Here is a 24320-nt window from a genome sequence, read left to right on the forward strand (position 1 = left end):
CTCTTTCTCTCCCCCCTCTTTCTCTCCCCCCCTCTTTCTCTCCCCCCCTCTTTCTCTCACCCCCACTTTCTCTCCCCCCCCCACTTTCTCTCCCCCCCCACTTTCTCTCCCCCCCCACTTTCTCTCCCCCCCCCACTTTCTCTCCCCCCCACTTTCTCTCCCCCCCACTTTCTCTCCCCCCCACTTTCTCTCCCCCCCACTTTCTCTCCCCCCCCCACTTTCTCTCCCCCCCCACTTTCTCTCCCCCCCCACTTTCTCTCCCCCCCCACTTTCTCTCCCCCCCCACTTTCTCTCCCCCCCACTTTCTCTCCCCCCCCACTTTCTCTCCCCCCCCACTTTCTCTCCCCCCCCCACTTTCTCTCCCCCCCACTTTCTCTCCCCCCCACTTTCTCTCCCCCCCACTTTCTCTCCCCCCCCCACTTTCTCTCCCCCCCCACTTTCTCTCCCCCCCCACTTTCTCTCCCCCCCCACTTTCTCTCCCCCCCCACTTTCTCTCCCCCCCACTTTCTCTCCCCCCCCACTTTCTCTCCCCCCCACTTTCTCTCCCCCCCCCTTTCTGCCCCCTCTTTCTCTTCCCCTTCGTCTTTCTCTTCCCCTCCGTCTTTCTCTTCCCCTCCGTCTTTCTCTTCCCCTCCGTCTTTCTCTTCCCCTCCGTCTTTCCCTTCCCCTCCGTCTTTCCCTTCCCCTCCGTCTTTCCCTTCCCCTCCGTCTTTCCCTTCCCCTCCGTCTTTCCCTTCCCCTCCGTCTTTCCCTTCCCCTCCGTCTTTCCCTTCCCCTCCGTCTTTCCCTTCCCCTCCGTCTTTCTCTTCTCTTCCGTCTTTCTCTTCTCTTCCGTCTTTCTCTTCCCCTCTGTCTTTCTCTTCCCCTCCGTCTTTCTCTTCCCCTCCGTCTTTCTCTTCCCCTCCGTCTTTCTCTTCCCCTCCGTCTTTCTCTTCCCTCCGTCTTTCTCTTCCCCTCCCCCTCTTTCTTTCTCCCTCCCCCTTGTTCATTCTTTTCTGTCTTCCTTTCTTTCTTTATCTGTCTCTCTTTCTGCCTTTCTCCATTTGTCTCTATCTCTAGCTCTGTCTGTTTCTTTCTCTCTTCCTGTCTTTCTTTCTCTTTTTCTCCTTCCTTCCCTCTTTCCTTCCCTCTCTTCTTTCCCCTTCTTTCTCTCTCTTTCTTTCTTTCTCTCTCTATATCTCTCACTTTTGCGCACGCGCTCTCTCTCTCTCACTTTTTCTCTTTCCCATTTGCCCTCTCTTTGTGTCCCCCTCGCCCTCTCTTTGTGTCCCCCTCGCCCTCTCTTTGTGTCCCCCTCGCCCTCTCTTTGTGTCCCCCTCGCCCTCTCTTTGTGTCCCCCTCGCCCTCTCTTTGTGTCCCCCTCGCCCTCTCTTTGTGTCCCCCTCGCCCTCTCTTTGTGTCCCCCTCGCCCTCTCTTTGTGTCCCCCTCGCCCTCTCTTTGTGTCCCCCTCGCCCTCTCTTTGTGTCCCCCTCGCCCTCTCTTTGTGTCCCCCTCGCCCTCTCGTCGTGTCCCCCTCGCCCTCTCGTCGTGCCCCCCTCGCCCTCTCGTCGTGCCCCCCTCGCCCTCTCGTCGTGCCCCCCTCGCCCTCTCGTCGTGCCCCCCTCGCCCTCTCGTCGTGCCCCCCTCGCCCTCTCGTCGTGCCCCCCTCGCCCTCTCGTCGTGCCCCCCTCGCCCTCTCGTCGTGCCCCCCTCGCCCTGTCTTTCCCCTCCCTCGCCCTCTCTCTCTCTCTTTGTGACTCTCTCACTCTCACCCACTGTACTGAGACTTGATTAGAATCACATTCCTTCTGTCATATTCATACTGATGTTAAAATCTTTCCATTTAAGCAATTGTTTCATTGCTCTTCCATTTATATTGCAAATGATTCGAATATAATGGGTCGTAACAGTAATAAATAATGGAAAATTTATAGCAGTTGCTTTTTAAAGTACAGATTCCACAGCAATGTGAGCGAGGCTGGATATATGAAGTGTTGGAAATCCAGATGTTTTTCTGATTGGGGTGCGCCACTTCACTGTTGGTTTGTAGAAATGAGAGTTTGCAGCCTGGTTTGTCGTTCAAATACATTGAGCAGTTTGAGATTATGTATTTGTACCATAGGAAGCAAACTGACCACAAAGTGCTAGGTCAGGTATATGTTCATGACTCCGTTTCCTTTAATGCTGGAAGTCAGGGGTGGAGGAGTGGAGAGGTATGCATTGGAAGTCAAACCAGTGACATGGGATGGGCTAAAGATGCTATCAATTCTCTATCTGAGCTAGGTGGAAAGTTTGCCCAGCATTCTGGAACCCTGTTTTTATTTCCATTTTTAAAAACAGGTTGAACATTCGTCCTGCTCTCATCACTCAATGTCCTTGTTCTCAACGGCCTAGCCATACTGTTCTGTGCCCCTGTGTCCATCCCCTTTAGCCCATCATACCCTCTGCTAACCTGTGCCTATTTACGCATTTTTGTGGCCCCATTACTCAATGCCAATCCACCCATTTCTAATGGGTCTTGAGAGAGACAGAAACTCTGTGCAAGATAATGCACCCTATCCCTCCCATTTACCACCTCTTGACCTTCTATCTCTATGACAATACAGTTATTATCCAGCAGGAACATAACCAGGATGTTACTGTTGGGAAAAAAAATGCATATTCATTGATTTTTTTTTAAAAAGAAATGTCATACATTGAAATTGCTTCAATTAATCCCTATAGCAAGATAACATTTTCATTCAAAAAGCAATTTGAGCTGTCCATCAAAAGACAACCCATTGTGAAAATGATTGATTTACCAAACAATCGTACTGTGCAAATCCTAAAATGGTTTTATGTGAAAAAACATCCTGGATTAGCTAGAACTGTTGATTTGTAGACTGACTCTTGACAACTTTGCAAGTGTCAGTGAGTTCACTCACTTTATTTTTATGCTGAAGAATTCCTTTTCACAATTTCAAAGGATGCCTTACTTTCACCAAATATAATCTCTGAACCAGATTCAAATGAGTACCTTACCTTTTCAAAGGGGAAAAATCTAAAACATTCCTCCATTTCTCATCACTCACTTCCCCCTCATTCCACCTCCCCATGCCAATCCTGTGCAAAATGATACCATTTATCTATCTCTCATAATCCCTCATATCCTATGCCAGTTTCGTGTCTAATTCTACCCACCGCCTTTATCCCCTTCACCTACCATACTAACTTATTGAATATCCACAAGTACCTATGCATGGAGAAGAAAAAAGTATATTTCTGTTACTTCAATCTCTATATTGAAGGCTACATTCATTTTAGAAATAGGGTAGCGTCATTCTTTAAAGATTAGGCTTGGACACTTGACAATTCCAAACAGGTTGACGTATCTTGATAAGGCAAAACTGGATGATATTAGTTGATACGGCTTGAGGTTCCTAGGGTTTTGTGCACCTTTTACACAGTCGTTTCAGCAGCTAGCAGTCACAAGGGAAATTTGACCTCCAAACCCAAGGACACCCGACACCACCACAAACCACCCCCCAAGGTAGCCCGAAACAATATCTGAAGGGATACTTCAGCTTTCTAAAGCAGTATCCTGGCTATTCGAAAGAAATGTACCGAGGACAGACCTGGTCTAATCTGCATACTCTGAGTTTCTGATCAGGGAATTTCTAAGTCCAATTAAAGACCATAAGAAATAGGAATGGAAATAAGGCCATTCAGCCCATCGCGTCCACTCCGCCATTCAATCATGGCTGATGGGCATTTCAACATCAAGACATTTTGTCAGTTTAAGATTTAAGTCAAGACGTTTGAATGACACACTGCCTTTGAAAATGCATAAGCTCTAACTATTAGCTGATGAAGGGCTAATGCCCGAAACATTGACTGTTCTGCTCCTTGGATGCTGCCTGACCTGCTGTGCTTTTCCAGCACCACACTCTCGACTCTGATCTCCAGCATCTGTAGTCCTCACTTTCTCCCCACTCCTCCTTGTGTCAAATCCTGCCTCTGAAGTTGAGAAACTCTGAATTTGATAGTGGGACTTAGAATTCCAATTTCTTCCAGGGTTTTCTTAGTCATGGAGACTTTGTCCATCATGCTGAAAATTGGGGCCTTAGTTGCTGCAGCAAATACCTTCTGATTTTAACTGTATTTTAGAAATTAAACGCGTATTTTCTTTTGGTGTTCCTCCCACCCCTCTTTTTTTAATTCAGTTTTTGTTCTCCATTTCTGTGCCTGATTTGATATTGAATTCATCCATGTAGGCTTATACTTACATGATATATTTCAGAATCCTTCAACATGATTTCTGAAAAGAGAGACACATTTGTTTGCCCTGTTTATTCTGAATCCGGATGCCCTGTAGAGCATCATGCACTTTCTATTTGACACATCTAGCAAATTGCCACAAACTTTTTCATGGAGATTAAACAGGCAAACAGAAGTCTAACTCATGGCAGGTGCTGTTTGATGACAGGTTGCAGGAACTTCTGGTCAATCTGTTTTCAATCACATCATTGTTATTCACACTGCATGATATCAAGTTGGGGAATAAAATTCTACCTTTTCAAGAAAAGACCAAAAAAGGAAATTATGGATACTATAGACTCGTAGGAATGTCGCAGGCAATGCAATTTGTACACATTTTCCCTGAAATTAAAATATATGGTAAATACTTGGCAAAATAATATATTAGGATATATTAAAGCCAGGTAAAGCACTAAAAGCAGAGAGACTAAGTTTAACAGTAATTGTTAAAGAAAAGTAAAATGTTTAGATAGTCGATTGAAGAACCTAGTAATAGATAAAAACATAATTGCCAACTTTCATGTAGTAGGAGAAAGTGAGGGCTGCAGATGCTGGAGATCAGAGTTGAAGAGCATGTTGCTGGAAAAGCACAGCCGGTCAGGCAGCATCTGAGGAGCAGGAGAGTTGACGTTTTGGGCCTAAGCCCTTCATCAGGAAGGGCTTATGCCTGAAATGTCGACTCTCCTGCTCTTTCAGATGTTGCCTGACTGGCTGTGCTTTTCCAGCACCATTTTTCAACTTGCATGTAGTGCAAAATATATAACATCCTGACCATCGTTCTTGGTGTAATATCTTTTCCAATTTAAGTGAAGTATTGAAAATGTAATAGCCTTGCTATTCTTGCGTTTTATATTGAATCTGTACTGTGAAAATCCTGCCCTATCCTCTAATTAATTAATTAAGTGCAGAATTTAGAATGTAATGTTTTAATTTTGGGTTAAGCACAATATATTATTTAAAATCTGTTTTCCAGATGGAATCTGATTATTTCACTTTTGTTTGTTTCCCATGCCATAGGATTGTAAAGTGTTTAGTTAATTAAGAAAATGTGATTCAATCATTCTCTGTCCTTCTTTAGCAGTCCTTTAAGATGAAGGATGACTTAATTCCACTGTGGAGTTGTGGGTCCTGAAGTGATGAAAGAGTTCAATTCTGGATCCACACATTCTGCCACAGGTGGAGAGGTGATATCTGAAGGGGCAGATGGGTGGGATGTTGAAGATGGTTGGCACTTTTTGTGATTGCTGCTGCTTCAGTTTGGCCATCTTTGGTAAGTGATTCCACTGAGTTCCAGTGGGATTTTGTGTTTTTCAGGAGGCTTTTTCTCTGTCCTCCTGGTAGCTGCTTGATTTAACATAGCTTGAAGTAGAGATCTTCTTTTGAAAGTATTATTCAAGCATACAGACAAGCTAGTCTGCTGAACACAGCTGATTGACAGGGAATCTTGATACTGGAGTTGTTGGTCTGAGTAAAGACACTGTTATTAAAGTGCCTGTCCTGTCATTGGATTTCCAGAATTTTGCAGAGGCGTCACTGGTCAGAGCTCATTGGAAGGAGTACTTCAAGGATTTCCTCAACAAGGTCCTTGATCTGGGTGACCTTGACCTTCTTTAAAGACCACAAATTCCCCTCCCACATGGTGGTTGATGCCCTCCAAGGCATCTCATCCATGTCCCACACCTCCACCCTCAAACCCCACCCCTCCAACCGCAACAAGGACAGAACCCCCCCGAACCTCAACTTCCACCCCACCAACCTCCGTATACATCGCATCATCCGCCAACATCTCCTCTACCTACAAATGGACCCCACCACCAGGATATATTTCCCTTCCCACCCCTATCCACTTTCCGTAAAGACCGTTTCCTCCACAACTACCTCGTCAGGTCCACACCCAACAATCCACCCTCCCCTCCTGATACTTTCCCCTGCCACTGCAAGAATTACAAAACCTGCACCCACACCTCACCCCTCACCTCCATCTAAGGCCCCAAAGGAGCCTTCCACATCCATCAAAGTTTCACCTGCAGTTTCACCCATGTCATTTATTGTATCCGTTGGTCCCGATACACACTCCTCTGCACTGGACGCCTCCTCGCAGAGCGCTTCAGGGAGCATCTCTGTGATAACTGCACCAATCAACCCCACTGCTCTGTGGCTGAACATTTCAACTCCCCCACCCTAGCCCCCCCACTCTGCTGAGGACATGCAGGTCTTGGGCCTCCTCCATCACCACTCCCTCACCACCGACACCTGGAAGAAGAATGCCTCATCTTTTGCCTCAGAACCCTTCAAACCCAGGGCATCAATGTGGACTTCACCAGTTTCCTCATTTCCCCTCCCCTTCCCCCTCTATCCCACCCCCCCCCAAGCTTACCCCAGTTCCAACCTTCCAGCTTAGCGCCATCCTCATGACCTGTCCCACCTGTCAATCTTCCTTCCCACCTATTTGCTCCACCCTCCTCTACGACCTTTACCCCTTCCTCCATCCACCTATTGCACTCCCAGCTACCTTCTCCCCAGCTCCACACCCCCTCCCATTTCTCTCTCCACCCCCGAGACTTCCAGCCTGATTCCTGATTAAGGACTTCTGCCCGAAACTCCTCGATTCTCCTGTTCCTCGGATGCTGCCTGACCTGCTGTGCATTTCCAGCACCATTCTAATCTTGACTCACATTCCATAGCATGTTATCTGCCACTATCTCAACACACCCCCAGGCCCATGTGAGGTTGAAAGGGCCTTCTGACAGCTGAGAGCCAACAAGGCTGATGGTGCAAGTAGAATCCCTGCCAAAATATTGAAATGCGGAGAGAAACACACTTGGCACAAATGATTTTCTCCTATCTGAAGGAGTAGAGCATGCCAGCAAATTTGAGATGTTGTAGTTCTTGCCATCTTTCTCAAAAATGAGACATTGCAATAACTGTGAAGGGGCATTCCTGCTGTTCACCACAGGGAAAAGTAATTGTGAAAAATCCTCCTCAATTGGCTTCTCCAAATGGCTGAACAGCTTCTACTGGAGTTGCAATGTGGACTCCATCTATCAAGCAATACAGTGGACATGATGTTCACAACAGGTCAAATCCAAGAAAATATAGAGCAAAGCAGCAATATCTACACATAAATGTCTTCAAAGGCCTTTAGCCAAGGTAGTGAGTAGTGAGTTATAGACTGGGTTCAGTCTCCTATGTGTGCTAAATTAACTAAGCTATTGCTCTTGGACAGTGGTCAGTACTGAGGGAGTGCTGCACTGTCAGAGGGTCAGTACTGAGGGAGTGCTATACAGACCACAGAGATGTCCTGAGAATCCTTGGATCAGAGAGGAAAAATCAACAGTTGGTGGCACGGTGGCTCAGTGGTTAGCACTGCTGCCTCACAGCGCCAGGGACCCAGGTTCGATTGCAGCCTCTGGTGACTGTCTGTATGGAGTTTGCACATTCTCCATGTTTCTGCGTGGGTTTCCTCTGGGTGCTCTGGTTTCCTCCCATAGTCCAATGATGTGCTGGTCAGGTGAATTGGCCATGCTAAATTGGTCATGGGCAAATACAGGGTAGCGGAATGGGACTGGGTGGGTTATTTTTCGGAGGTTCGGTGTGGACTTGTTGGGCTGAGGGCCTGTTTCCATACTGTAGGGAATCTAATCTGTTTCACACCCTTGATTAATATTCAACTCTAACAGAAAGTGCACTTGTGTGGATGTCTGATGACGACAGTGTAATAAGTTCCATAGCTAGATACCATACTGCGACATGTTAATTTGATGTTTGAAGCTTCAAAATTCTTCCCAAAATAGAGATGAATGTGTACACAGGGAATCAAATGTGAACTGATGGAGTTGCAAGAGGACCTATTTTTAATTATTGTCACTGTGTGTGGTCTCCCTGTGTGTGCATCTCTTGAACTCCCTTGCATCTCCTTAGCAACATAGCCCATATTACCTGTTTGATCCCATTTGCTGACTTACAAAGTGAGTATATCTCTAAACATATTATCTCTGAGCTGAAACACTAAGGCCAATTCTTAATATGCATATAGCCCTAATCAGCATTTATTAGCTGGAAAATAAGTTGTTGACTTGTCTACCAAGTATAAGCTTAAACATGCATTCTGGTGCCCAAAATATTGGATCATCTTCCACACAATGGACCCATATGCTGCAATCTATCATAAGTTTGAGATACTTCCTGTAGGTTTCATGTTTACAGTTTGACAGCTTGTGTCATCCATAGTTTTCAGGTGCAAAAACATGAGAGGGAAAATAACTTGAATCTACATTCTAACAATTTTTCTTTCTTTCTTTCCTCCTCTAGGAGAATATGGAGCTAGTTTACAACAAGTCAAAGCCTGTAGCTGTCACCAGCATGGCTTTCCCAACAGGAGATGTCAACAATTTTGTTGTAGGAAGTGAGGAGGGTATGATTTATACGGCATGTCGACATGGCAGGTAATGTTTAGAACAATGTATTGTTTTTTGTGCAGGCTATTCTAGTATAATGGGGCTGCAAAAATTTAAGTGCTCATTAAGAACAAATTTGGAACTTTTATTGGATAATAATTTTTGATGAGGTTTAACAAACCTCAATTATGCTGAATCGTTTTGACTGCCAGGAACTTGTTATCTTACAACATAAAGTCAATATGCTAGAATATCGGCTCCTTTAGTTTTAATGAAGTAAATAACAGCTGTATTTTACTGACATCAATGGCATTCACGATTGACCATAACCTATTTTGAAGACATGACACAAATGTACTTTACAGGTGTTTTATAAAACTCTTTAAGATACTATGCCAAACAAGATGATATGAGAGCAAAATGGCCAAATAGTTAATCAGAGGTATTTCTAAAACACTCTGTAATGTAAGTTTTGGGCATAAAGTTTGGTGCCGAGGCAGATGAAGGCCACAGCCACTTGTGAGGAAGTGATTAAAGTTGGAGATGTTCAATAGACCAGAATTAGAGGAGTATAAAACCTCAGAATTAATGGACTGGGGAGGATTAAAAAGAATGACCGATGTATGGTATTGGCAATATTTAAAAGCAAAGATGAGAACTTTTTAAAAATTTACATTTTAAAATCCAGGAGCCAGTGTAGGATATGGCGCACAGGCATGATAATTGAAAGGCCTTGGCATGAGTAAGGTTATGCATGAATAAGGTAACTCATCAAAATTGAGTTTTTGATTACCTCAATTTTACATGTGGCAAGTTAGTCAGATGCAAACTGGAAAAATCAGGAGGTTGGCAATGCATGAATGAGGGTTAGTTGAAGCTATGACCTGGAAATTGATGATCATGCTAATAATGTGGATATATTATTGAAAGCTCAGGCCAAGGATACATATGCTGCCAAGGCTCTGAGCAGTCTTGATTAGAACATAATGTTTGCCAGGAAGTAGGTCTAGAGCAGGAAGCAGGAACTGAATGGTTTTTGTCTTCCACCTTGGCAGGGGATGATCTGTGAAATGAATCTGTAGAATATCTTGGTGACAATTTCCTGGAGTAGTACATCATTGAACCAACTAAGGATAATGCTGGTTTAGATATACTGTTCTGCAAAGGTGTAAAGTTAATTAATAATCTTCCAGATAAAAGATCTGGGAAATAGTGATCATGTTAATCAATGAATTGCAATTAAATTCCATATTTAGTTTGAAAGTGCAATTCTTCAGTCCCAAATGTGCATCTTAAAGTTACTTGTGTAAATATGAGGGGCGAACAGACTTCGGTTGATTTAGATAAAGAAACAGTAAGATTTGATGACAAGAAAAATCTATGGATGCAACTCCACATGCATTAGGTGGTCTTCGATAACTCAGAAGTGACTGAAAGCAACACCCAGGCCCTGGAAGGTTCAGCTGGATGTGAGATTCAGGAGTCGGGGAGGAGGGGTAGCCTTCCCTCCTCAATTGTTTCTCTCAGCTGTTGCTCCTTTGCCACCTGCAGGCCAGCCCTCTCCAGCAGCTGAGCTGCCCAGGGAGGGAAGAACCCTATCCAGAACTTGGGACAACGTATCCAGGGACCAGCACCACTGCGCCTCTGACCCCTTCCCAATTTGTTACTCCTTGTCTTCTTCCTTGTTCATGTTCCAGGCATGGAGACATAGTCTGCTGGCTCTGGGAAACCTGTCCACCCTTCAACTGCGAAGACACCATTTGGGAAGAGAAGCTCCTTATCGTGAGCCCCAGCCTCCCTGCTGCCCTGAGACAAACCTTTTCTGATTCCCTTTTGACTCCACTCACCTCATCCTCCAGAGAGTGGAGCAATGTCAGCAGCACATGCAGTTGCAGTAGGACTTGACTGTACATGCACTGCTACTGCTGTCACTGCACACAGAAGATAGTGTCAGCAGCACAGGAGCATCGTGGCATGTGCAGGAGCAGCTACACGTGTACAGATGTTTCTGCAGCCTGTCATGGCCAGCTCATAGCATGGCCATCATCTACAGTATACAGGGACCATTTTGCATTACGAACAATTACCCTGGATAAACAAAACAGTGGAGAACAATAAACAATTCAGAATGTTCAACAAAAATATATTCCATTGAAGAGGCAAATGCTGGACAGGAAAGATCTACCTTTGGAAGTTAATATTGGGTCTGAGTTAAGAGGTTTGCAATTTTGCAAAGAAGGCTAGAAAGCCTTACGACTGGGAATGTTCTGGAAGCCAATTGGGAGCTACCAAAAATTTTACAGAACAGAAAAATTGGAAGTGGGCAGCACGGTGGTACAGTGGTTAGCACTGCTGCCTCACAGCACCAGAGACCCGGGTTCAATTCCAGCCTCAGGCGACTGACTGTGTGGAGTTTGCACATTCTCCCCGTGTTTGCGTGGGTTTCCTCCGGGTGCTCCGGTTTCCTCCCACAGTCCAAAAATGTGCAGGTTAGGTGAATTGGCCATGCTAAATTGCCCGTAGTGATAGGTGAAGGGGTAAATGTAGGGGGAATGGGTCTGGGTGGGTTGCACTTCAGCGGGTTGGTGTGGACTTGTTGGGCCGAAGGGCCTGTTTCCACACTGTAAGTAATCTAATCTAATCTAACTAGGAATTTAATGTAGGTTGGAATAGAATTTATAAATAACTGAAAAAAGTAAGTAAAATCAATATTAGATCCTTAGAGGTTGCCACAAGTGACATTTCTATGGATATGAGATGGCAGAGATATTGAAGAAACTGTCTTCACAGTACAAAACACACATTATATTTCAGAAGCAGAAGGTACTCAGGGGCTATTAAGAGTGAAGAAATTATTGTAATTAATGTGAGCAGAGAAAATTACTGTGGAGAAAACTTAGAGCTAAACAAATTCCCAGATATTGAAAGCCTAATCCTAGGATTCCAAAAGAGAAAACTCTCAAACTATGGACTTGCCTGGTAATGATTTTGCAAAATTCATTAGATTCTGGAATGGTCCTAAGGGACTGGAAGTTAGCTAGACATAATGGCCTAGATTTTCCATGTCCAGATATTCAATTCTGCAGTGCAGATGGGAGTTATGTATGTGACCTGCAGAATCCCTGACATAATTGACTTAGGGAAATTGATGATTCAAATGTGAAATTCCCCTTCTCCTGGAAGCCTCCAAAAATATTTGTTTAAATCTGAACTTTTGGATGGTTTCACTGCAGTGAAGTTAATAATCACTCAGGAAGAGGTAGACAATTAAAATCTAATCTAACTACTGGGTAACTATTAAGTTGACCCCTCAACTGGCCCCACACACCCAATGATTACCCCCCAGCCCCCCGATCCCTTCCAACCCTGTTCAGGGGATTATCAAGTCAAGGCTTGAGACGTATTCTTTCCTTTTAGGAATAGGCTGTTAGTTATCATGCGGAGTGTTTAGTATTGTCATTCATGAAACAAGTATTTATGCATTTTGGAGCAGAAAACTGCCCAATCTCAAGTGCCTTAACAGACTCATACCATGTACAGCTTTACATTCTGTCAATAATCACGGGTACACCAGAACTTAATGCAGTTCAACAATGAGCCATCTTTTTCAATATCTATGCAGAAACATTATACACGAATTCAACTAGAAAAATGATTGAGTAAATCTGTAAAGATAGCTTTCAGAACAACAATAGGCAAAGGTCTTATTAGTCCTTTCAGCCTGCCCTAATTGACATACTTTGTGCAATGCAGTATGTACACTCTTTATCTCTCCTGAAAACCTGATAAACGTAAAAAGTCAAATTTACAACCCAGGCAAATTGAAATTGAGGGGCTGTAGAAAGTTAAATTTTGTGATATGAATAATCATTAGTGGTACCAAACTGGAAGTTTCGTTCAAAACCGGCAGATTTTGTTGAAGCTTTTCATGTTGCACACTCAGCTCAATTCTCCTTTCATACAATATAGGTGGTGGTTTTCTCTTTAAATTAGTATTCTTGTGAATTGTCCTGATGAGTGCAAAACAAAAAGCTTCAACAAATGTGTCTCTCCTTTTTTTTCAACAATACTAATGAAAATTAATGTGTCAGCAAACTGTCGCTCAGAATGTGCTCAATAATAGCTAAAAATCTCACAACCCCAGGTTATAGTCCAACAGGTTTATTTGGAAGCACTAACTTTTGGAACACTGCTCCTTCATCACCTGGTGCTAGTGTGCTTCCAAATAAACCTGTTGGACTATAACCTGGAGTTATGTGATTTTTAACTTTGTCCACCCCAGTCCAACACCAGCATGTCCACATCTCAATGATAGCATATGTAACAGGAATAGTAGTAACATTCGTGAACTTAATTTTGGCCCCTTTAATGTATCTAAAATATAATTTGTCAACATTTCTAATGAAGTTGCAGCTAATGTGGTGTTTGATGGTGAATTCAATAAATAGAACATAGAACAGTACAGCACAGAACAGGCCCTTCAGCCCACGATGTTGTGCCGACCACTGACCTTCATGTATGCACCCTCAAATTTCTGTGACCATATGCATGTCCAGTAGTCTCTTAAATGTCCCCAATGACCTTGCTTCCACAACTGCTGCTGGCAAAGCATTCCATGCTTTCTCAACTCTGTGTAAAGAACCCGCCTCTGACATCCCCTCTATACTTTCCTCCAACCAGCTTAAAACTATGACCCCTCGTATTAGTCATTTCTGCCCTGGGAAATAGTCTCTGGCTATTGACTCTATCTATGCCTCTCATTATCTTGTATACCTCAATTAGGTCCCCTCTCCTCCTCCTCCTCTTCTCCAATGAAAAAAGTCCGAGCTCAGTCAACCTCTCTTCATAAGAGAAGCCCTCCAGTCCAGGCAGCATCCTGGTAAACCTCCTCTGAACCCTCTCCAAAGCATCCACATCTTTCCTATAATAGGGCGACCAGAACTGGACGCAGTATTCCAAGTGCGGTCTAACCAAAGTTTTATAGAGCTGCAACAAGATCTCATGGCTCTTAAATTCAATCCCCCTGTTAATGAAAGCCAAAACACCATATGCTTTCTTAACAACCCTGTCTGCTTGGGTGGCCATTGTAACGGATCTATGTACCTGCACACCAAGATCTCTCTGTTACTTCACACTGCCAAGAATCCTATCCTTAATCCTGTATTCAAATTCGACCTTCCAAAATGCATCACCTCGCATTTATCCAGGTTGAACTCCATCTGCCACCTCTCAGCCCATCTCTGCATCCTGTCAATGTCCCGCTGCAGCCTACAACAGCCCTCTATACTGTCAACACCTCCAACCTTTGTGTCATCTGCAAACTTGCTGACCCATCCTTCAATCCCCTCATCCAAGTCATTAATAAAAATAATAAAAATTACAAACAATTATGTTACAAGATTTCAAACTTGTTTCACCATCTACCTAGTAATTATAAATGAAAATTCTACAAACTGAATAGGCCACAACTGAACAATGTACTGTTGATTTATTGCATAAGCTTAATTATTCCATTGTCTGTTTAACTGTTTTCAAATATTTGGCTTTGAAAAGGCATATTTCAAAAGCTTCTAAGACGTCAAACTTTGTGTACTTAAATATTTCAGTAATAATTGCTTCCATTCTGTGACACTACTTCGAGTTATGGATATTTAACTATGGTGACACCTGAATCCAGAACTGTCAGCTCCAGTTCTCTGCTGCAAGTTGTCCTAGTGACTGCTGTTGTCTTCAGATAGCACTCTCCCCAATTTTAATGCATTGCTCTACAGGAACTGTCTGTAACAGAATATTAAAGTTGCAAGTGTTTCTTTGGATGTAACCTCATGCTGCTTCACTGCATTTTCGAGAAACAGATTGCAGACTGATTCTGAGAGCAATCTGGAAATAGTTTTCTGTTTAACCTCAAAAACAAAACTATATAAGATAGGAAGATTCAACCGGAATTTAAAAGTTTTGATTTGTATAGAAATGTCCTGAAATTGCCTTTTACGTCTATTCAATGTGTGCAAAACTGGTTTCGTAACATTAACTTTGTACTGCCATTAATGCTCAAAAATTGTTTGTGCAGGAAATGGTGCACTAATGATAATTACTCAACAGTTCAGTTTATGATTTATCAGGCTGAACAATCCTAAAAGAGTAGAAACAAATCTCATTTCTGCCAAAGCAAAGGGGAAAATATATATTTTATAATTTTCTTTATTCTTTCATGGAACGTGGGCATCACTGGCTGGCATTTATTGCCTATCCCTCATTACCCTTGAGAAGGTGGTCACCTTGAACTACTACAATTCATGAGCTGTCGGTAGCCCCATGATGCCCTTAGGGAGGGAGTTCAATGATTTTGACCCGGCAACAGCGAAGAAAAGGTGATATATTTCCAAAGTCAGGAAGGTGAAAGGAACTTAGAGGTGGTGGTGTTCCAACGTATCTGCTGTCTTTGCCCTCTGGACAGAAGTGACTGAGGGTTTGGAAGGTGCTGGCAAAGGATATTTGGTGAATTTCTGCAGTGCATCATGCAGATAGTAGCAGCAGTGTGTATTGAGCATTAGTGGTGGAGATAGTGGATGTGGTGCAAGTCAAGGAGCTGCTTTGTTCTGAATGATGTCAAGCTTCCTGAGTGTTGATGAATTCCGCTCTATCCAGGCAAGCAGGAAGTATGCCATCACACTTCTGACTTGTGCCTTGTAGATGGTGGACAGGCTCTAGGGAGTCATGAGGTGAGTTACTTGGCGCAGTATTCCTAGCCTCTGAACCGCAGTTGTCACTACAGTACTTGTATGGTGAGTTCAGTTGGTCATGGTAACCCATAGGATGTCAATAATAGGGAATTCAGTGATGGTAACACGACTGACTGTCAAGGCTGGTGATCAATCTGTTATCTGTTGGAGATGCTCATAGCGTGGCATTTATGTGGCATAAATGTTACTTGCCTCTTGTCAGTCCAAGCCTTGGATATTATGCAGGTCTGTTGCATTCGAACAAGGACTGCTTCAGTATCTGAGAAGCTTTGAATTGGGATTGCTTGAATATTTTCTGCAAAATGGATTTAGTATAAAACTATAACAAAACCAGAAATTACTGCAGAAACTCAACACGCCTGCAAGCATCTGAGGAAAGAAAGTAAAGTTAGAATTTCAATTCTGCTGACTCTTCATCAGAATTCAGTTCAACTCAGAACAACTGAGTTCTGATGAAGAGTCACTGGACTGTCTGTGCATTTGATGGGTGAAACTGCGGGATCCATTGTTAGCTGGACATGGAGGTGTGACTTGTTTTAAAAAAAAGTTGATGCTGACCAAAGACAAACAATTGGAAACCTCAGAAGGTCATGTGGAATATGAAGGCTGTGGCCGCTTCATCTGTCATGGAAGTTTAATGATGGTCTGCACTGAATGCAGTGAAAGTCAAACGAATGGTCTGACTGTCCTGCTGATGTTGGGACGTTGGTTGCTGTGGCTCACTACTTGGAAGGCAAAGGCAGATGCAAAGGGACTACAAGCAACTGCAAGCCCAGGAATAGCTGTCGATCACCTTGGAGGATTCGGAGCTTCTAGCTCAGGAAGACGTTACAGCTGTAGAGCCCTGCAAGAGAGTGTAGCCCACAGGATACTTAGAGTTTTTCAATTGCAATGCCATTTCCCGGAGACAAGCGGGGTGCAGTATCAACACAAGCTCTGTGCATCTCTGTGATGGAACTATGCCAGATGCTGGAGTCCAAAGCCATCCTCTTACTGGTGGCTACAGAGGTGAAGGCTGTTTGAACCTCTTTGTGACTGGCTGTTTTCAGGGAGAAGTGAGTGACCCGTGTGGGACCTTAGTTGTAATATAATTACATCAGGAAAGTGACTGTTCATTTGTGCAAGATCACATTAATTCATTTTGTTTCCTGATGACAAGGTCAGTGTTGCAGCCTGAGCGGTAGGATTTGGAAACAAAACTAACTTCCCTCAAGGTATGAAGTGCCACTGATAGCCCACACATGGCACTGAGTGGACCATATTACAAAACTCTAGAATTCATCTTGTATGAAAGATAAATGTTCAAATGATCCGTGATTACTAGTTAATGGAGGTGTGTGCCCACTACCCTGATAGCTGCCATGACTCCTGCATCTTGGAGCTCTCACGTGAAGATGGTGCATTTGAGTGTCCAGGTGCTTTGTAAGGCTGGTTTCTGGGGTACAAAGGCTAACCATGGCTGATAACACAATTGTGCAACACTGGAGCACAGATACAACGCTATCTGAGCTTCAACCAGGGCCATGGTGAAGGGGAGGATAGGCTGCCTCCTCTGTTTGAACCAGTGTGGGCAAGTTGTTGAATGGATTAAGTTGGGCAGCTCCTTAGGGGGTTATGATTTTCACGGCCCTATTGTGCCTTGATTGTGGTATGTTTCTTTGGGAACAGTTGCTAATGCTGAACAAAACAAAGTAAATATGTATTATTTTGGTGAAAGGGAATTTGTGTTTCAGTACTTCAGCACATATTGGAATAACCTTCTGATGAAAGTATTTTGTAAGTTCTTGATGTGTGAATTTTGTAATAACATTAATTAATTTGGAAAAAGTTCTGAATAGTTTTATTTTTGTGGTCCAAGGATGGAGAGTTAGAATATTTTATGAGAAAATGAAGACTTTTTTCTTCATTCCTCCTGTGCTCCTGCCCACCCTTTCAAATGGTAATTTCAAATTGATGATGCTCTCCTCAGTCCCCAATCACTGATCTCTAATACAAGGAAATAAATAGCAGTAGTTTTTTTTTTAAATCAGCTTATCAGAATCCCTCATTATTTTAAAAACATTTATGAATACTAAACTCCTTTTGCTATGATGGAAATAATCCCCATATTTTAAATTGCAGCTTAGTCTATGTTGAAAGATTAACTTAGAGCTGCATATATGGATTCAGGTTGTCAGAATTTAATCTCCCTGGTGTAAGAGTTTGGTTTGCTGTGAATTAGCTATTGTAGTTTTAGTCTTTTTTTTCATTCTTTGTATGCACTACCATCACTAAAATCAAGATAAATTTGCCTCGGCCCTCAGTTTGCTGTTTTAATTACTTAAACTGCAAAGTCCCCAGTTATCAAAACAGTAGAAATGCTTTTTAACATTATCAATCTTACCCCCTCATTGAACACCTTAACTTTCACTATTCTAAGGAACTTTATCCTGTTTATCTGGTCCTCAAAAAGAAATTAGGTTATTCCTAGCATCAGCCGGGTGAATCACCTCCTTTAAAACAAATGGCATCAAACATAGCACACCTTTTACTGTGACATTACCAATCAATAACATAGGACTGTATCTTACATTACTTTTGGCTTAAGTGTTGGTTTTGTTGAGTTTTTTTTTAGTGGATTTCCTCAAAACCCTCCTCAAATAAACCACCCTTTTCCTTGCAAACTACTGCCTCATTTCCAACCTCCAATCCTACTCCAAACTTCTTAAATACATGGCTACCTCCCAGATCTGTGCCAGTGTTGCTGGAAGTTCATGATTGTATCCCTCCAATTGGGTTTTGCCCCCTGCCCTACTACCATAACAGCTTTTTTAAAAAGGTCTTGTAGAGTCAGAATTATACAGCACAGAAATTACAAATGTCACCCAATATAACTGACTGTGGTAAACTATCCCAACTCTCTTTTTAACCTATCTGCAGCCTTAACATGATTGCCCATTCTATCCTTCAATAGCTCTCCTGTTCAGCTGGGTGGACCTCCCCTTCCCTGGTTCTATTTTTATCCATCAAGTTGTGGCCAGAGAATCACCTGCAGTGACTTCCATTTTCACTCCCATGCATTGCCTCTGATGTCTCTGAGGATTTGTCTTTAAGAGTCCACTATTTCTCACCTATATGCTGGTCCTTAATGATAACAAATGAAAGTTCAATGTTAGTTTGTACATTTATACTGACATTACCACTAACTCTCTGGACCTTTGTCCTGTTTGATTTGTCAGACTTTTCTTTGACATCAAGTACTTGATGAACAGACTGAATTTTGAGAATACCAAATCTATTGTCTTTGAAACTCTCCACAAGTTCTGTTCTCCAGCCACAGACTGCAGCCTTCACCCTGACCACTGTCATTTGCTGAATCAGATTCAAAATTGAATTTGACCCTCAAATGAGCTTCTGATTGCACCTTCTAGATCACCAAGTTTATGGACCACCAGCTCCCATAACATTACTGGACTCCACTCTGGCGTTGGCTGATCTGCTTACATAGTGTGCTTTTTAACCTCTGAATTTTACTATTCCAATGATCAGCTGTCCATCCCAATAATTTTTAAGGTCATCCAAAATTCTTAAGCTCATACTACAATGTGTGCCATGTCCAGTTCATCTCTTTGTGTTTTCTGTTCTAGATTTTAAAATTCCAGTCCTTGTTTTAAAATCCTTCCATGCCCTTGTCTCTCCTTAAATCTGTGATTTCCTGCAGTCCTGTTAGACTGAGATCTGTCTCTCGTTCTCCAGTTTCACCAGGTACAAGTCCTGATTTACATTGCTGCATCATCAGTGGCTACATTTTCAACTGTCCCAACCTCAGGGGTTTCCTCCTCCTGTAATTCTTTCTCCTCCTTTAAGATGTTCCTTAAAACCTACCCTTTGAGCAAACCTTTGGTTATCTGTGCTGATCTCTTCTTATGTGACATGATTTCAAGCTTGGTTTGATAATTCTGTTTTATGAGGCACTTTAGGTGTTTTGTACATTAAAGGTGCTGTATAAATGTATGTTGTTGACATTAGCCTGACTGGTCTATAGATGACTGGTCACAACATTCACTGTTTCCCACAGGACTGTGTGCTGACCTCCAGGGAAGTCAGAAGGAATTCCTGTATTCTTTCATTTCTATTTATTCATCAACATCAATTTCCAGTGTTTTGATGGCACCAACAGGGACAGCAGATAGGAACTCCGCCACCCACAAATTTCCCCTCAAAGCCACTCACCATCCTGACTTGGAAATTTATCACTGTCGCTGGATCAAATTCCTAAAACACATACTCTCGCAACATTGTGGGTATATCACTGTTGGGCATTCCTGGGTAGACCAAGTTTTAGCATCATTAAGGTTGTGCCCACCCTAAATGATTGAAACACAGCATTTCATGCTGCAGTTTTCAAGTTAGTTTCTCTTGGAGCAACCAAACATGGAGCTATGCTGCCACTTTTACAGGCAAGGTTGTTTTTGTTCTGTTCTAGTCGTTTGACATAATCACTTCGCTAAACACAGGCATCTCACACTTTCATGAAAAATTATTATAATCAATGATATTTCTTGAGATAATCCTGCAGAGTTCAACTCCTCCCAAAAGTAACTTATTGTTTATGTGACTTAAAACACTCTGTAATTGATTTGCTTTTTTTATATCAATTGGAATATTTGCTTAGCTATACCATAAACTGACCTGTCAGTGAGTCCTTGCCACTATATCCAAAGTTGCTGAGCTATAATTCTACCTTCTGGATAATACATGTGATGAGCTGAAACAACCGAACTATCATTATGATCTCTCAACTGCTGAACCAAGGGGAAAAGTAGGGCCAATTAAGGCATAACTAATAGATGTTAGATTACGAGGATGTATCTTAAAGAATTTGTATTAATTTGACAATTGAACCTAAAACCTGTTTTCCAGTAAGGCTGGTATTGGTGAAATGTTCGAGGGTCATCAGGGTCCAGTGACTGGTATCAACTGCCACATGGCTGTGGGACAGATTGATTTCTCACATCTGTTTGTCACCTCTTCCTTTGATTGGACAGTTAAATTGTGGACAACAAAGGTAAGAAATACTTGCATGTACCCAGTGCTTTCAGATTAGGATGGATGATATTGTTACACAGTTCCAGCCTTAAATTTTATTTCTAGGCTTTTCAATTAATTTGAAAAACCAGTGATTTATTCACACTTTACATCATCAGCATTCATATGATCCAAGATACTCTGTTTGTCCTATTTGTATAATGCTGATATTCTCAGCTGTTATTTTCTGAAATGTATGCATATATATTTAAAGCTTATTTCTTTATCCTGAGATGTTTTTGACCAGTATGCACTGCAAAGCTTTAACATTAATAATATTGTACCTCTGTTTCTTCCGCTGTCCCCTACTTCCAACATTAAAAATGACAAGTGGGGGACAGATGATTTACAAGATGATTAGGGGTTTAGATAGGGTCGACAGTGAGAATCTTTTTCCACATATGGAGTCAGCTATTACAAGGGGGCATAGCTTTAAATTAAGGGGGGGTAGGTATAGGACAGATGTTAGGGGTAGGTTCTTTACTCAGCGAGTCGTGAGTTCATGGAATGCCCTGCCAGTAGCAGTGGTGGACTCTCCCTCATTATGGGCATTTAAGCGGGCATTGGATAGGCATATGGAGGATAGTGGGCTAGTGTAGGTTAAGTGAGCTTGGATCGGCGCAACATCGAGGGCCGAAGGGCCTGTACTGCGCTGTATTCTTCTATGTTCTAAGTTCAGTATCTTATTTGTTTTCAAAGTTGAAATAGAAACCTCCTCATCTGAGTCATAATGGTTTAAAAACTCCTGTGAGTTTTATATTAGTATGACACCAATCTTGGTGCAGTAGAGATTTATATTGTAACTTTTGTAGCTTTGAATTAATCATCTTGATCTTGCTTCCTGTGGTGGAAATGTGGTTTCATCAAATGAGCAACCTTTGTCATCCTGCTATTTTTGGGAAAGGCTGGATGGGTGAGAGAGAGAGAGAGAGAGAGAGAGAGATGAAGAAATCTTGATGGGTCTGGTGGAGAAAATATGAATGCTGTTGATGAGTACTCCCAGAAGGTTGATGGCAGAGAATCCCCAGAACAAAGATAAGTTCCCATAACAAATAATTTTGAAAGCTGCTACAGCAGCTTGAATTTTTTTAAACGTAGTTAAAGCTTGAAATTGTTAAAGCTAAAGCTTGAAATTGTTGAACTTCCTGAGTCCAGGTAAGACTGAAAGATTGTGGCCAGTGTCTCAACAACTTCTACTCTCCCTTCAAAATCCTTGGATGCATTTTATCTGATGCTAGTGCCTGCTCAACTTTAAATATCAACAGTCTATCCAAGACCAATTTTGTACTAATTTTGAACAATTCTAGTTAGATCTTCCTCTGCTATCACCAAAACCTAGGCAGCATCCTACTTTTGTAAGGACATATGCATAAGTGTTGACATCTCTGCCATGGCCCCTGTCAATGTGTAAATCCTCACTTCTCTTAATTGGCCCTAATCTTTCTTTTACTACTTTCTTGTACTATTTATATCCCTGTAGAAGTCTTCGGGATTCCTCTTTATGGTAACTGCTAGTTTTCTGTCATCATTCCTGTTTGCTTCTCTTATTTATTTTTAACCCTACCTTCTAAACCTCTTAGTATTCCTCTTACTTCAGTATTGATTTTTAGGTATTACACCTGTCATAAGCAAGCTTTTTAATTCTGATTTTGATTTGTATCTCATCTGTTATTCTGGGGAACTCTGGATTTGTTTGCCCCCTCTTTCCTTTTTGAGGGAATATACCTCGACTATATCTGAACCATCTGCACTTTGAAGGTGGCCCATTACTTCTTTCCTGCATCAGCTCTTGTTCCACTCAATCCTGCCCCAGCTTTGTTCTTCCTCCACTGCAGTCAGACAACTCTCCGTCAACTGATTTTTCTTATTCTGGATTGACCTGATGATGCAAAAATTACTTTTTTTTTTAAATGTTCCCCACTGACACTTGATTCATTTTGGCCAGCCTATTCCAAGCATCAGGGCAAACAATCCAACCTTTGTTGGACTGGACATGTACTGCTACAGGAAACTGCCCTGATTACCATCTTAAAACACCAGTCCCCTGCTCCCATTTGTATCCTGTGCTCAAAAATAGCAAATCTAGCCCAGCTAATTATTGCCCTATCTGTCTACTCTTGATCATCAGTGAAATAATGGAAGAGATTGTTGACAGTATTAACAAGTGGCACTTATAAAAGAATAACTTGCTCACTAATTCTCAGTTTGAATTTTGCCAGCTCAAGAGCTGAAGAGCTGAACTGCAGGGGTGAGGGGAATGTGACCGTCTTTGGCAACAAAACAACATTTGATTGAGTATGGCATTAAGGAATCCTGGAAAAAAATGGAGTTAGTGGGAATCAAGAGGCAAACTCTCCACTGGTTAGAATCATACCCAAGTACAAAGGAAGATAATTGAAGGTTGTTGAAGATCAATCATCTCAGCCCAGGACATTGCAGGAGTTTTTCGTGGTTGTTTCCTTGTCCTGTACATTTTCAGCTGCTTCATCAATGACCTTCCTACCATTATAAAGTCAGAAGTGAGGATGTTTGCTGATGGTTGCACAACATTCAGCACCATTTGTGACCCCTGACATAGTGGAGCAGACACCTACCTCCTGGTTCCACAAAGTTTGACAATCATGTTCAAGGCACAAATCAGGAGTGTGATGCAATGCTGTCCACTTGTCTGGGTGGATGCAGCTTGAGCAATTCTCCAATAAACTTGACACCTTCCAGGACAAAGCAGCTTGCTTGATTGGGACCACATCCACAAATATCCAGGCCCTGCACCACGATGGTTACCCAGCACTGTGCACCGTCTACAAGATGCAATGCAGAAATTCACAATCAGCTGGTCAGAAAGCACCTTCCAAATCCATTACCACTTCCATCTGTAAAGACAAGGGCAGCAAATACATGGGAACACCACCACTTGCAAGTTCCCCTCCTAGCCATTCACTGTCCTGATTTCAAAGAATCACAGAATTGTTACAGCACAGAAGAAGGGCAGCACTGGTTCTATTCCCTGGAGCCAGCCTCCTGCATTTTTCCCTATATCACTGCACACTATTTTATCCAATAATCACTCTGTACTTGGAAATACATTGCTGTTCTTTCATTATCACTAGGAGAAAATCCCTCAATATTCTCCCTTAATTGCATTGTGGGTCTAGCTAAAGCACACAGGCTATAGCAGTTCAAGAAGGTAACTCTTTACCCACCTGAAGAGCGTCTAGGGACACGCAATAAATGCTAGCTCATCCAGCGAAGCCTACACCTTATGAATGACTTCTGTTAAAATAAAAAAGTCTGTGTCCAAATGCAGCAAGAGCTGTACAACATTCAGCCATGGACTGATGTGCGGTGTGGCCACAAGTTGGCAATGAACATCTCCAACAAAACAGACCTAAACATCGCTGCTTGATATTTAATGGTACTACTGTTGTATCTTCAAATAACAACATTGTGGTGGTTAACTGAAATAGTCCAGCCATGTAAATACTGTGGCCGCAAGAGCAAGTCAGACACTAGGAATTCTGTCATGATTAATTTGCCACCCATCAATTTGCCTGCTCACCATCTAGAAGGTGCAACTTAGGAATGCAAAGGAATTGCATCAATCACTTGAAACTCATCATCCAACTCAAAGTTATCCACTTGATTGGCACCCTGTCCACCACTGTAAATATTCATTTGCTCCCTTTACCAGAGGTAGTAGTGTGTACCATCCCTAAGATGCTCTGCAGCAACTCGCCAAGGCTATTTAATGAGCATCTTCCAAACCCATGATCTCTCGTCACATAGAAGGACAAAGGCAACAGATGCCCATAACACCACCACCTGTACATTCCTGCC

At 42.5% G+C, this 24320-nt stretch overlaps 1 protein-coding gene across 5 annotated transcripts in view; it reads left to right on the forward strand.

Annotated features, from left to right (window-relative positions):
* Positions 1 to 24320, forward strand: part of dync1i1a (dynein cytoplasmic 1 intermediate chain 1a) — a 279043-nt gene that overhangs the window by 232541 nt on the left and 22182 nt on the right. For all 5 annotated transcript variants that reach the window (XM_043689901.2, XM_043689900.2, XM_043689899.2 and 2 more), the window contains exons 13-14: positions 8588 to 8721; positions 20319 to 20463. In XM_043689901.2, the coding sequence (XP_043545836.1) occupies positions 8588 to 8721; positions 20319 to 20463 (279 nt within the window). The remainder of the gene's footprint in view (positions 1 to 8587; positions 8722 to 20318; positions 20464 to 24320) is intronic.

Source organism: Chiloscyllium plagiosum, unplaced genomic scaffold (genome assembly GCF_037043375.1).
Source record: "Chiloscyllium plagiosum isolate Xiang-an unplaced genomic scaffold, Cpla_swu_hap1 HiC_scaffold_5, whole genome shotgun sequence".
Classification (NCBI taxonomy): Eukaryota; Metazoa; Chordata; class Chondrichthyes; order Orectolobiformes; family Hemiscylliidae; genus Chiloscyllium; species Chiloscyllium plagiosum.